General features: G+C 43.5%; 1 protein-coding gene across 1 annotated transcript in view; it reads right to left on the bottom strand.

Moving 5' to 3' along the window:
* Nucleotides 1-2,711: 2,711 nt before the first annotated feature.
* The window catches only part of MCUB (mitochondrial calcium uniporter dominant negative subunit beta), a 112,033-nt gene continuing 99,468 nt past the window's right edge, over nucleotides 2,712-15,276 (bottom strand). The window contains exon 8 of the mRNA XM_083177944.1: nucleotides 2,712-2,904. Coding sequence (XP_083034070.1) covers nucleotides 2,827-2,904 — 78 coding nt within the window. The 3' untranslated portion in view covers nucleotides 2,712-2,826. The remainder of the gene's footprint in view (nucleotides 2,905-15,276) is intronic.

The raw sequence follows: 15,276 nt of genomic DNA, 5'->3' as shown, positions 1-15,276 counted from the left end.
ACCCCCCCCCCCACGCCGAAAGGTCGCCGTGGGTGCACGCACCATACGCCTGCACATGCGCAGATACCCGCCTGCGCATGCACAGACCCGTAACATCGGTACTGCGTGCGAATGCACGCAGTACCGAATGGATCTGAATCAGGCCCTATGTACGGAGTCGCAGGTGGTTCATATCCTCCGTTATCTTTACACGCAGCTCAATATTGAGTATATCATCAATGACTGCATGCATGGAGCAGGGTTAGAATGTCATCCCTGAACAATATTGTTCCGTGTGTATGCACTATATCATTTGTCTGGGAATTCAAGGGAAACCACTGCCAATATCGCTTATGAAACATATCGACTAGTGTGTACCCAGCTTTAGTGCTATGAACAATTTGTGTATGTGCACACACATTGACCAGTACAGCTGAATCTAGATTGCATCTAAAGCAATACTATGGATATCTAATACAGGCTATCAGTGAGGCAAATATTGAGCTGGTGAAAGGTGATAGATTACACTGTATTTGACTGTACAAACACTAGCCGAGTATGCCTTTATTAACTATGCCTCACTGAGCAAAAAGTTGAAGCACAAGCATTTGCAATTGCATGCAAATCATATTACAAATGGTGCTAAGCATAAATTAGTTACAAAGTACACAGAATGAGAGTGAACATACATTCGCAAAGTAGAATATATGTAGTTGTATTAGTTGTTGGACTGTGGGATTGAGCCTGGACTTAAACTGGAAGAAAACTATCTGCCAATGAGCTGTGCAGACCAGCGGGCATCATCAATCAGTGATCCGTTGGCGGATCGGGGACATTAAGCATTTAAAAAAGTCCCAATCAACATATCCTTGGATTGGGGAATCTTGATTTTTAAGCATGTTTAATATCTCTGATCCCCGTCGGGGCCCCTTAAACTATTACATTTTAATCATCACACTTACAACATCAGCCACACCTGCATCAGTCGTCTATTCCCTAAACAATAGAACTACAAACATGTGTTTGGTCGTTCAGTGATTAAGGGAACATCTTAATGCCCAACACCCATAAAGGACGAGAGCAATAAAGGCTAAATCAAACAAAATGGTGAGAGGGTAGGATTCCTCATAGATTCCCTGCTAGAGTGATATCCCAATAATGTTTTGGGTGCATACTATATAATAAATGATATGTTCTGATGGCAGGCCAGGGGCATGTGGGGATGTCTGGTGGGATTCGGTATGAAATCCCGACGGTCAAAATCCCGACGGTCATAATACCGACAGCAATTGACAGAAAGTCAAAATCCCGACATGGTCAAAATCCCGACATTTAAAATCCCGACATGGTCAAAATACCGACAAGGTCAAAATACCGACATTTAAAATCCCGACAAGTTCAAAATACCGACACATAGAATGTAGACAGGTGAAAAAGTCAACATGACTTTCGGGCGACAGCTCGCGAGGTCGATATGGGCTTTTCACAGTTTTTTTACCTGAATGTCGACACAGTCGACATGGACACAGTTGGAAGTCAACCGCAGCCGCTCGCAATGCTTCGGGCACGGTGCCTCGCTACGCTCGGCACACTATTTTATTCTCCCACCACGCCCTAGTGGATGGTAGGGCATGAAATACCGCCTGTCGGCACATGTCGGGTCAAGAAACAGTGAAAAACCCATGTCGACCTCGCGACCTGTCGCCCGAAAGTCATGTTGACTTTTTCACCTGTCTACATTCTATGTGTCGGTATTTTGAACTTGTCGGGATTTTAAATGTCGGTATTTTGACCTTGTCGGTATTTTGACCATGTCGGGATTTTAAATGTCGGGATTTTGACCATGTCGGGATTTTGACTTTCTGTCAATTGCTGTCGGTATTTTGACCGTCGGGATTTTGACCGTCGGGATTTTGACTGCATCCCGTCTGGTGCTATGCTCACAACACAATGATAGTGAAAAAAGTATTAAGGGGGTTATATATAATGCGAAATTAAACAAGTCCATAATCATTCAATACATTTCAAATGATTTTGTTAACAACAATGATATTGCATCAATCTGGCACCCAATCAGTGGTCAGGAACTGAAAACCTACCTAAATCGCTCCCCATTGTTTCTTCTTCATTAAAAGTGTTCTCTACTCAACTCTACAGTGTTCTTAACATTAAAGACCATTCAATAATAACCCAGAAGTCCACTGTGCATTTTAAAGTTTTCTACACTTAATGTTATACCTCCAATACACATGTTAAAATAAATTAAAATAATCCTCCACCTTTGCCCCTGCTACCCAAAACTGATGTACCTGCTTCTCCCTTACCCTGTAGTAGAATTTCCTCATCTCCTGGAATCAGTAGAACTTTATTACTTTGCTTTGTAAAAGAGACCTTCAGCATGCCATGGCAGAGCAACAGGTAATGAGTACGGCTAGTGGCTTCGGTGAATAATACACAGTTTATCAATAAAACGGGCTGCGGAGGCTAAACCACAAATGCCTGCCTGCCTGCCTGCTCTTAAAAGAAAGCATGGCTGTCCTCTGGTTAACTTTCATGTCATTTTCCAAACCGCTATGCAGAGAATCTCAGCTCCTCAGTACGGTCAGAATAAAACCATCAGTTTAGCTAGTTGGTACCGCTAATTCCTTTAATTGCAGATATACAGCACACGGAGGATTGCAGAAAACTCCAAATAGTCTTGTGTATATAAAAAAAATACAAAAATAACATAATGAGGTCTTACTTATAGTTTATTGTAATCTCTGGAAATATAATGCTAATGACCCATTTTACAAAATGATGTAAAACATGAAAAATGATCTACTTTACATAAAAAGAAATATCAAGCTATTCTCCCTCGCGCAGCTGCTCAATTGGAAGCTTCAACCGTAGAGGATTTCTCAGACGTCTCAGGCTTTCCTCAATCTAGGGGAAAAGAGAAAAATAAACTACTGTAACTGCATATAATGTAAGATTCAAAGAATGTCGGTAAAACACTGCTGAGCGGATTTAGCAAGGCACAACTATTCCAATCAGTCAACGCATTGGAATGAAAATCTGGCAATTAATGGGAGCAATAACAATCAACTGGTTGCTTGCAAACACAGGGAAATGGTCAAAATCGGTTGCTCATACAAGTTTGAAAGACTGTTTTCCAGCACTCGGAATCAAACAACAGATTGTCGTTTTCACCAATACATTACCAAATTTTTCGACCAAACAGGCAACTAGTAGGCTGGTTGGAATTATATAGGTTCATGTAGTAAGCTGAGCCAGCCTGCGGCTCTCCACATTCAAACATGCCTTGCACAGTTTAGCATTCCCTTTAAGCTAGGCTTACTGTACTTTCCAGGTGTGTAATTCAGAAGTGCCCCAGTATAAAGGGATAGTATGGTAAGGCCTTCTTATAGCAAAACTATAGCAGGGAATATCAGGACTTATTACACAACAGCTAGAGGGAGGCACAGGTTGTCCATGTCTGTAATTAGCAGAGAGATGAGAGCCGAAAGACAAAGAATATAATCACAGTGCTTTCTCAATATGCCAAATGCCCTGATGTCAACACCAAGTGAACCAGTTGATCCTAAGAAGAGGTCAGTTACACTCAGCTGTCTCCTCCAGTGTCAGATTCAGCACCACTGTTACTTTCTTCATGGCATTCTTCAGCAAAAATGTTTTTATAGTATTCTTGAGCTTATCTCTAAAATAATTTATTTAGGAACAGTTTCTTATATAGCGCACACATATTCCACAGCGCTTTACAGAAAATTTGAAAATTCATATCAGCCCATGCCTCAGCAGAGCTTACAATCTATATTCCCTACCACATGTACATGCACACACAGACATTCTAGGGTTAATTTTGTTAGGAGTCAAAATAACCTACCAGTATGTTTTTGGATTGTGAGAGGAAACCGGAGCACCCAGAGTAAACCCAAGCAAGCATGGGGAGAATATACAAAATCTGCACAGATAGGGCTATGGTGGGAATCAAACCCATGACCTCAGTGCTGTGAGACAGTAATGCGAACCATTACACAGTCCGTTTTTTCCATTCAGTGCTTTCAAGGGCAAACTTTGCAGCGGTGCCAATCACTTGTAGCGTGGGATTGCACACACCTGCAGTCCCCAGTAACAAGTGTAGATATGTTTTATTTAGTTCTAGCCTTCCTTGTCTGATGGTGTGGTTCCCTTATTTGCATTTTTCACTGTCTCAAATCCCAACCTCTGCAACGGTCACTGGCAAGGACGTCCAGAATCAGAGCATTTATTCATAATACAAGGGGTCATGTTGGAGGTTGAGATAGCCTCCAATAGACTGCCTTGACCAGTTTAGAGTCCTAGCCATAATTCCAACTGGCTCACCTTAATATAGGAGTGGGCTGATGGCACCCACCTAAAGCAATCATGCCTAAAACATCTCTCTGTATGGCCAGCTCTGCATTGTTGCACAGATAAATCCAGATTAAAGGGTCAATAGTATCTAGACAGTATGTAGGTCAATATGCACAAGTTTGACAAAAGGCTGACAAGCAATTGAGCGACACTTATTTTTCCTGTTTTTTTGGTGTCAATGTCCATACACGAGCATGTGGACCCCCAAACAGTGTACCGTTTCGCTCGTCATGTGGAGTCCACATGGACAGTGAAACATGAAAAAGTCCAAATAAATGGGAAAAGTGAAAAACATGTCAACATTGCATTGTTGACCTTTCTGCTTGTCGACCTTGTACGTGTCAATTTATTGACTGCTGACCCTTACATGGACAAATTATCACCGGGATACCATACAGATACATAACATATTAAGACAGGAAAAAAAAAAAAAAACAAACACAGTATACAAAAGTAGAGCTATAATGCATTGATGTAATTAACATAAAAAATTAAACCATAGCACGCAAATATAATCAGACAGGACACAGACCATGTACATATATGGTAGATGACACTGCCCATGTATGAGGGTGTGGTTTTCAAACCTTCGACAGAGGTGGCAATATATTTATTCTCTCGGAATATTCCATTACAGAGGCTTTTATAGCAGGGATGGGGAACCGTTGGCCCTCCAGCTGTTAAACTACACATCCCAGCATGTCCTGCAACAGTTTTAGCATGGCCAAATAGCAAAACTGTAGAATGGCATGCTTGATTTAGACAACTGGCAAATGTCAATCACAAATGATCGAATTAGAACGTAGTTCAATCAAAAAGAGATTTCAGAAAGGTTTAAAAATATATATATATTTTTTTTCAAAACTTTATTACAAGTATAACCCAACAACTGGTTATTTATTTTGGCCTCGGAAAGTACAGTACACAGCATTCTCCTGTAAAACTAGGTCTGCCTTTGTGCATACTACAGCTGCAGCAGACAGGCATTTTATAAGAGAAAAGAAGACGAGAAACAATTAATAATGTGTGTAATTGCTCAGAAAACTATCAGAAAATGATAAAACTTGGACCAAAACAAAAGGAAAAGAATAAATCGACATAAAAAATAATTTTCTTCTTCAACTACAGTTGCCACACAGAGTATTAAGTTGCCCCTTCCCGACATTTGACGTATATATACACGTCATGGCCGGGATGTACTTCCCGACACATGACGTATATATACGTCATGACTTCAAAGTGCCACTGCGTCTCGAGACGCAGTGACAGAGGGACGATGTCTGCTGTCCCTGACAGCAGACATGTCCCTGCATGCCCAGGGGGGGCTGCGATGCCGCCCCCCCGTCGGCGATCGCTGTGATTGGCTGTTCAGTGTTAACAGCCAGTCGCAGCGTTTTCCTGTGTTACCGGCGAATCAGACGCTCGGTAACACAGGTGTCAATCACCGCCGGGCGTCAGGGGGCATGAGGGGGTCATCGGTGACGACGACACCTCACCCCACCTGCCCCCTTCCCGACATTTGACGTATATATACGTCATGGCCGGGATGTACTTCCCGACACATGACGTATATATACACGTCATGACTTCAAAGTGCCACTGCGTCTCGAGACGCAGTGACAGAGGGACGATGTCTGCTGTCCCTGACAGCAGACATGTCCCTGCATGCCCAGGGGGGGCTGCGATCGCTGTGATTGGCTGTTCAGTGTGAACAGCCATTCACAGCGTTTTCCTGTGTTACCGGCGAATCAGACGCTCGGTAACACAGGTGTCAATCACCGCCGGGCGTCAGGGGGCATGAGGGGGTCATCGGTGACGACGACACCTCACCCCACCTGCCCCCAAGGCTGTGATTGGTCCGTGGGACCCACGGACCAGTCACAGCCAAGGCGCGTGATTTAAACTAACGGTGACTGCGCTGCAGACGCCATTCCGGTCTGGAATTGCGTGCAGAGCGGTCACCGTGCCAATCTGTCGTGATACATATCTGATCCTTGCCTGAAACTTACCTGATCACCGCTGGTAGCGTGCTGCCAGCAGCTGGATACTTCCTGGATCTTGTGACTTCTGTGTGTGCTGCTGCAGCAGTGTCATAGAGTCACAGATCATGAGAGATAGGGACAGATAGTGACAGAGAGTGATAGAGAGTGACAGAGAGTGATAGAGAGTGATAGAGAGTGCTATATTTTGTGTCTGCTGCACCCCCTTTTGTGCTGATCACTATATCTGAGGTGATCAGCAACTTTTTGGGGGTGCAGAGGTTTTTTTTTATATATATACACCTGTCAGTTGCAGCAAAGGTTGTGCTGCCTGTGCAACTGACTGCTGCCCCCCCTTTTGTGCTGATTAATTAACCCCTTCACGACATTTGACGTATATATACGTCATGGCCGGGAAGTACTTCCCGACACATGACGTATATATACGTCATGACTTTAAACTGTCACTGCGTCTCGAGACGCAGTGACAGAGGGACGATGTCTGCTGTCCCTGACAGCAGACATGTCCCTGCATGCCCAGGGGGGGCTGCGATGTCGCCCCCCCGTCGGCGATCGCTGTGATTGGCTGTTCAGTGTGAACAGCCATTCACAGCGTTTTCCTGTGTTACCAGCGAATCAGACGCTTGGTAACACAGGTGTCAATCACCGCCGGGCGTCAGGGGGCATGAGGGGGTCATCGGTGACGATGACACCTCACCCCACCCTCACCCCACCTGCCCCCAAGGCTGTGATTGGTCCGTGGGACCCACGGACCAATCACAGCCAAGGCGCGACATTTAAACTAACGGTGACTGCGCTGCAGACGCCATTCCGGTCTGGAATAGCGTGCAGAACGGTCACCGTGCCTGTCTGCCGTGAATACCGACCTGATCCTTGCTAATACTTACCTGATCCTTGCAAATACCTTACCTGATCACCTGCTCACTGCTTGTAGCGTGCTGGACGCTTCCTGGATCTGACTTCCTGAGACTTCCTGCTGCTGCTGCAGTGTGATAGAGAGATAGAGAGATAGAGAGAGAGATAGAGAGAGATAGAGAGATAGTGACAGAGAGAGCTATATTTTGTGTCTGCTACCCCCCCTTTTTGGGGGTGCAGGGGTTTTTTATATATAAATAACTGTCGCTGCTGCTGCAGTGTCATAGTGATAGATAGTGATAGATAGTGAGAGATAGTGATAGATAGTAATAGATAGTGAGAGATAGAGAGATTTGTGTCTGCTACCCCCCCTTTTTGGGGGTGCAGGGGTTTTATTTTATATATATAACTGTCAGTGCTGCTGCTGCAGTGTCATAGAGTGATAGATAGTGATAGATAGTGAGAGATAGAGAGATAGAGAGAGATAGTGACAGAGAGTGATAGAGAGTGTATATTTTGTGTCTGCTACCCCCCCTTTTTGGGGGTGCAGTTTTTTTTTATACATATAACTGTCAGTGCTGCTGCTGCAGTGTCCTAGAGTGATAGATAGTGAGAGATAGTGAGAGATAGAGAGATAGAGAGAGATAGTGACAGAGAGTGATAGAGAGTGTATATTTTGTGTCTGCTACCCCCCCTTTTGTGCTGATCAGTATATCTGTGCTGATCAGCAACTTTTTGGGGGCGCAGAGGTTTTTTTTTTATATATATACCTGTCAGTTGCTGCCAGTTGCACTGTCAGTTGCACCAAAGGTTGTGCACCTGCTGTCCCTCACTGGTAATCAGTGTCGCATCACTGATCACCTTTTTTTTTTTTTGTGAGTGCTGTGGGGTCTTTTTTTATTTTTTTTTTTACACACACTGATTTTGTGGGTGTCCTGTGGCCACTGTGCGCCGATCAGTGACGTACATCACTGATCAGCTTTTTCGGCACAGGGTTGATCAATTTTTTTTTTTTTTTTTGATCAGATTCCTGTTGCCTTTGAGCGCTGTTCAGTGACAGACGTTACTGACCAACATCTGTGCTCAATTTTTGGTGCAGGACCTTTTTTTTTTTTTTAACCCCTTCATTTTTTTTTTTTTTAACCCCTTCAATTTTTTTTTTTTTTAACCCCTTCATTTTTTTTTTTGTATAAAGTATTTTTTTTGTTCTGCACTACATACACACTACATACCCCCCGGGTTGAAATAAAGTTTGTACCCCCCCCTACACTATACACGTGTTGAAACATTTCACTACCAGTAACACAAAAATAAAAATGGCATCCCAAATGTCCTCCCAAATGTCCTCCCAAATGTCATCCCAGTCATCCAGAAGAATGTATTCAGTGGAGGAGGCATATGCCATGCTTGCCTCTGATTCTGACACAGCCAGTGAGGCAAGCGGGGAATTTGAAGGATTCGTCTTAAGCTCCTCTTCCTCCTCTGGTGATGAGGGACCCCCTCAAAGACGCCCCCGTAGAGCAGCTGAGACCCCCCCCCCAATAATTGATCTCGTATGGACCCCACCACCAGACAATTTTGAGCCCCAGGTTCCTGAGTTTTTGGCCATGCCAGGAATCCAATTTGATTCCACAGGTCTCAGAGAAATTGACTTTTTCAAATTATTTTTCTCTGATGATTTTATAAATTTAATGGTGGACCAAACTAATTTATATGCCCAGCAGTTTATTGCTCAAAACCCCACGTCATCATTTGCTAGGTGGACCCCTGTAGATGCAGTAGAGATGATGACGTTTTGGGGTCTGGTGTTTCATATGGGCATAGTAAAAAAGCCACAAATTAGGCAATATTGGAGTACAGATGTTCTGTACAGCACCCCATTTTACCGTATGGCCATGACTCGGACTCGTTTTGAGGCAATCCATAAATTTATACATTACACCGATAATGCACAGTGCCCACCCAGAGATGATCCCACCTTTGACCGGCTATTCAAAGTCAGGCCGGTCATTGATCATTTCAGTGCCAAATTTGCAGAGCTATACATCCCTGAAAAATTTATTTGTATTGACGAGTCCCTTATACATTTTAAAGGAAGGGTTAAATTCCGCCAGTACCTTCCCAGTAAGAGGGCAAGGTATGGCATAAAAATGTATAAGCTGTGTGAAAGCACCACAGGGTACACCCACAAGTTTAGGGTATATGAAGGGAAGGATTCAAGAATTGAACCGCCAGAATGCCCCCCCTCCCTCGTAGGTGTTAGTGGCAAAATTGTCTGGGATTTAATGCACCCCTTCCTGGATAGGGGTTATCACCTCTATGTGGATAACTTTTACACCAGCATCCCCCTGTTTAAGGCCCTTGGTTCAAGAGGTACAGCAGCTTGCGGTACTGTGCGCAAGAACCAAAGAGGCCTCCCCAAAACGCACATTGCCCAAGTAATGAGAAGGGGTGAAAGCAGGGGAATATGCACCGAAAATATGTTGTTGGTCAAATATAAGGACAAGAGGGATGTCCTTATACTGACAACAATTCATGGAGACAGTACCACCTCCATCCCTGTACGAGGTACCAGTACCCACACCTCAAAACCAAATTGTATCCTAGATTACAATAAGTACATGGGCGGAGTGGATCTTTCAGATCAGGTACTGAAGCCGTACAGTGCCCTGCGGAAAACAAATATCTGGTACAAGAAGCTGGCCGTGTATATCATCCAGATGGCACTGTATAACGCTTACGTGCTATTCCGTTCTACCGGCCAGAGGGGGACATTTATGCACTTTCAAGAGGAAGTCATAAAGGGCCTAATATTTGGGAACCAGCAGGCAGAGGGCCCCAGTACTTCTAGTACTGGGCCCCGTATTGTACCAGGGCAGCATTTTCCCAACGAAATCCCCTCCACTGCAAGAAAGGGCAGGACACAAAAAAGGTGCAAAGTTTGCTATAAAAAGGGAATAAGAAAGGAAACTATTTTCCACTGTGAAACTTGCCCCGACAAACCCGGCCTATGTATAAAGGAGTGTTTCAAAATATACCACACATCGATGGATTATTAGGTTCATCATTTCACCGTGCATCGGGGGTCTTGCTAATGCCACATAGCACCCACCATTCATTCCACCAGAATCTGAGCTGCAAAATCCAAAAATCACTCCTTCCCTTCTGAGTCCTGCCATGCACCCAACTGGTATTTTTTGGTCACATGTGAGGCATTGCCGTACTCTGGAGAAATGGGGGCACAGATTTTGGGGTGCTTTGTCTCCTTCATTCCCTGTGAAAATGAAAAATTTTGAGCCAGAAGTACATTTTTGTGTAAAAAAATGTAATTTTTCATTTTCACAGCCCAGTTGTACCAAAATTGGTGAAACCCCTGGGGGTTTGAAATGTACACTATACCCCTAGATGAATTCCCTGAGGGGTGTAGTTTGCAAAATGGGGTGACTTGTGGGGGGGTTCCACTGTATTGGTAATGCAACATAGCACCCACCATTCATTCCACCAAAATCTGTGCTGCCAAATCCAAAAATCACTCCTTCCCTTCTGAGTCCTGCCATGCGCCCAACTGGTATTTTTTGGTCACATGTGAGGCATTGCCGTCCTCGGGAGAAATTGGGGCACATATTTTGGGGTGCTTTGTCTCCTTCATTCCTTGTGAAAATGAAAAATTTTGAGCCAGAACTGCATTTTTGTGTAAAAAAATGTAATTTTTCATTTTCACTGCCCACTTGTATCAAAATTGGTGAAACCCCTGGGGGTTTGAAATGTACACTATACCCCTAGATGAATTCCCTGAGGGGTGTAGTTTGCAAAATGGGGTGACTTGTGGGGGGGTTCCACTGTATTGGTAATGCAACATAGCACCCACCATTCATTCCACCAAAATCTGTGCTGCCAAATCCAAAAATCACTCCTTCCCTTCTGAGTCCTGCCATGCGCCCAACTGGTATTTTTTGGTCACATGTGAGGCATTGCCGTACTCGGGAGAAATTGGGGCACAGACTTTGGGGTGCTTTGTCTCCTTCATTCCTTGTGAAAATGAAAAATTTTGAGCCAGAACTGCATTTTTGTGTAAAAAAATGTAATTTTTCATTTTCACTGCCCACTTGTATCAAAATTGGTGAAACCCCTGGGGGTTTGAAATGTACACTATACCCCTAGATGAATTCCCTGAGGGGTGTACTTTGCAAAATGGGGTGACTTGTGGGGGGGTTCCACTGTATTGGTGCTTGGGGGGTCTTGCTAATGCGACATAGCACCCACCAAAATTCCACCAGAATCTGAGCTGCAAAATCCAAAAATCACTCCTTCCCTTCTGAGTCCTGCCATGCACCCAACTGGTATTTTTTGGTCACATGTGAGGCATTGCCGTCCTCGGGAGAAATTGGGGCACAGATTTTGGGGTGCTTTTTCTCCTTCATACCTTCTGAAAATGAAAAATTTTGAGCCAGAACTGCATTTTTGTGTAAAAAAATGTAATTTTTCATTTTCACTGCCCACTTGTATCAAAATTGGTGAAACCCCTGGGGGTTTGAAATGTACACTATACCCCTAGATGAATTCCCTGAGGGGTGTACTTTGCAAAATGGGGTGACTTGTGGGGGGGTTCCACTGTATTGGTGCTTGGGGGGTCTTGCTAATGCGACATAGCACCCACCATTCATTCCACCAAAATCTGTGCTGCAAAATCCAAAAAACACTCCTTCCCTTCTGAGTCCTGCCATGCACCCAACTGGTATTTTTTGGTCACATGTGAGGCATTGCCGTACTCGGGAGAAATTGGGGCACAGATTTTGGGGTGCTTTTTCTCCTTCATACCTTCTGAAAATGAAAAATTTTGAGCCAGAACTGCATTTTTGTGTAAAAAAATGTAATTTTTCATTTTCACTGCCCACTTGTATCAAAATTGGTGAAACCCCTGGGGGTTTGAAATGTACACTATACCCCTAGATGAATTCCCTGAGGGGTGTACTTTGCAAAATGGGGTGACTTGTGGGGGGGTTCCACTGTATTGGTGCTTGGGGGGTCTTGCTAATGCGACATAGCACCCACCATTCATTCCACCAAAATCTGTGCTGCAAAATCCAAAAAACACTCCTTCCCTTCTGAGTCCTGCCATGCACCCAACTGGTATTTTTTGGTCACATGTGAGGCATTGCCGTCCTCGGGAGAAATTGGGGCACAGATTTTGGGGTGCTTTTTCTCCTTCATACCTTCTGAAAATGAAAAATTTTGAGCCAGAACTGCATTTTTGTGTAAAAAAATGTAATTTTTCATTTTCACTGCCCACTTGTATCAAAATTGGTGAAACCCCTGGGGGTTTGAAATGTACACTATACCCCTAGATGAATTCCCTGAGGGGTGTACTTTGCAAAATGGGGTGACTTGTGGGGGGGTTCCACTGTATTGGTGCTTGGGGGGTCTTGCTAATGCGACATAGCACCCACCATTCATTCCACCAAAATCTGTGCTGCAAAATCCAAAAAACACTCCTTCCCTTCTGAGTCCTGCCATGCACCCAACTGGTATTTTTTGGTCACATGTGAGGCATTGCCGTACTCGGGAGAAATTGGGGCACAGATTTTGGGGTGCTTTTTCTCCTTCATACCTTCTGAAAATGAAAAATTTTGAGCCAGAACTGCATTTTTGTGTAAAAAAATGTAATTTTTCATTTTCACTGCCCAGTTGTATCAAAATTGGTGAAACCCCTGGGGGTTTGAAATGTACACTATACCCCTAGATGAATTCCCTGAGGGGTGTAGTTTGCAAAATGGGGTCACTTGTGGGGGGGTTCCACTGTATTGGTGCTTTGGGGGTCTTGCTAATGCGACTTAGCACCCACCAACATTCCACCAGAATCTGAGCTGCAAAATCCAAAAATCACTCCTTCCCTTCTGAGTCCTGCCATGCACCCAAATGGTATTTTTTGGTCACATGTGAGACATTGCCGTACTCGGGAGAAATTGGGGCACAGATTTTGAGGTGCTTTTTCTCCTTCATTCCTTGTGAAAATGAAAAATTTTGAGCCAGAACTGCATTTTTGTGTAAAAAATGTAATTTTTCATTTGCACAGCCCAGTTGTATCAAAATTGGTGAAACCCCTGGGGGTTTGAAATGTACACTATACCCCTAGATGAATTCCCTGAGGGGTGTACTTTGCAAAATGGGGTGACTTGTGGGGGGGTTCCACTGTATTGGTGCTTGGGGGGTCTTGCTAATGCGACATAGCACCCACCAAAATTCCACCAGAATCTGAGCTGCAAAATCCAAAAATCACTCCTTCCCTTCTGAGTCCTGCCATGCACCCAACTGGTATTTTTTGGTCACATGTGAGGCATTGCCGTACTCGGGAGAAATTGGGGCACAGATTTTGGGGTGCTTTTTCTCCTTCATACCTTCTGAAAATGAAAAATTTTGAGCCAGAACTGCATTTTTGTGTAAAAAATGTAATTTTTCATTTGCACAGCCCAGTTGTATCAAAATTGGTGAAACCCCTGGGGGTTTGAAATGTACACTATACCCCTAGATGAATTCCCTGAGGGGTGTAGTTTGCAAAATGGGGTCACTTGTGGGGGGGTTCCACTGTATTGGTGCTTGGGGGGTCTTGCTAATGCGACATAGCACCCACCAACATTCCACCAGAATCTGAGCTGCAAAATCCAAAAATCACTCCTTCCCTTCTGAGTCCTGCCATGCACCCAAATGGTATTTTTTGGTCACATGTGAGGCATTGCCGTACTCGGGAGAAATTGGGGCACAGATTTTGGGGTGCTTTGTCTCCTTCATTCCTTGTGAAAATGACAAATTTTGAGCCAGAACTGCATTTTTGTGTAAAAAATTTAATTTTTCATTTGCACAGCCCAGTTGTATCAAAATTGGTGAAACCCCTGGGGGTTTGAAATGTACACTATACCCCTAGATGAATTCCCTGAGGGGTGTAGTTTGCAAAATGGGGTCACTTGTGGGGGGGTTCCACTGTATTGGTGCTTGGGGGGTCTTGCTAATGAGACATAGCACCCACCAACATTCCACCAGAATCTGAGCTGCAAAATCCAAAAATCACTCCTTCCCTTCTGAGTCCTGCCATGCACCCAAATGGTATTTTTTGGTCACATGTGAGGCATTGCCGTACTCGGGAGAAATTGGGGCACAGATTTTGGGGTGCTTTGTCTCCTTCATTCCTTGTGAAAATGACAAATTTTGAGCCAGAACTGGTGTAGTTTGCAAAATGGGGTCACTTGTGGGGGGGTTCCTAAATTTTAGCATCTTATGGTGCCTAGAAACCTACATGGTGCCTAAAAAATAATCTCATAAAAAGGAGGCTCCAAAATCAAGTAGGTGCTCCTTCTATTATGAAGCCTTTGGTTTGGTCAACGTGCACACTAGGGCCACATATAGGATATTTATGAAAACAAAAGAATTGGGGGAATCAATTTTTAGTCACATTTCTCTAGTAAAATCTACTGTGTTCCTTAGAAAAATGTATTAAATTTGCAAATCTGCAAAAAAAAATGAAATTTTGAAATTTCACCTACACTTTGTTTTAATTCCTGTGACACACCTAAAGGGTTAACAAACTTCCAAAATGCTGTTTTGAATACTGTGAGGGGTGCAGTTTTTGAAATGGCATCATTTATGGGGGTGTCTCACATACAAGTCCCTCAAAGTCACATCAGAACTGAACTGGTCCCTAAAAAAATCAGTGTTTGAAATTTTCTTGAAAATTTGATAATTTGCTATTCATATTGTAAGCCTCCTAGTGTCCAAAAAAATTAAAAGGAAGTTGAAATAATGATGGAAACATAAAGTAGACATATGGTCTATGTTAGTTATTAACTATTTTGAGTGGTATGATTATTTGTCTCACAAGCAGAAAATTTAACATTTTGCAAATTGCTAAATTTTCCATTTTTTTACGACATTTTGGTATTTTTCACAAAAAAACACAGACTGTATCGACCCAAATTTACCACTAATTTGAAGTACAATGTGTCACGAGAAAACAATCTCAAAATCACTGGGATAAGTAAAAGCAAAAAAAAGTTAT

Source organism: Crinia signifera, chromosome 1, assembly GCF_055691185.1.
Source record: "Crinia signifera chromosome 1, ASM5569118v1, whole genome shotgun sequence".
NCBI lineage: Eukaryota > Metazoa > Chordata > Amphibia > Anura > Myobatrachidae > Crinia > Crinia signifera.
Note: the sequence above shows the minus strand (reverse complement) of the source record. Positions and strands in the feature narration are given on the sequence as shown.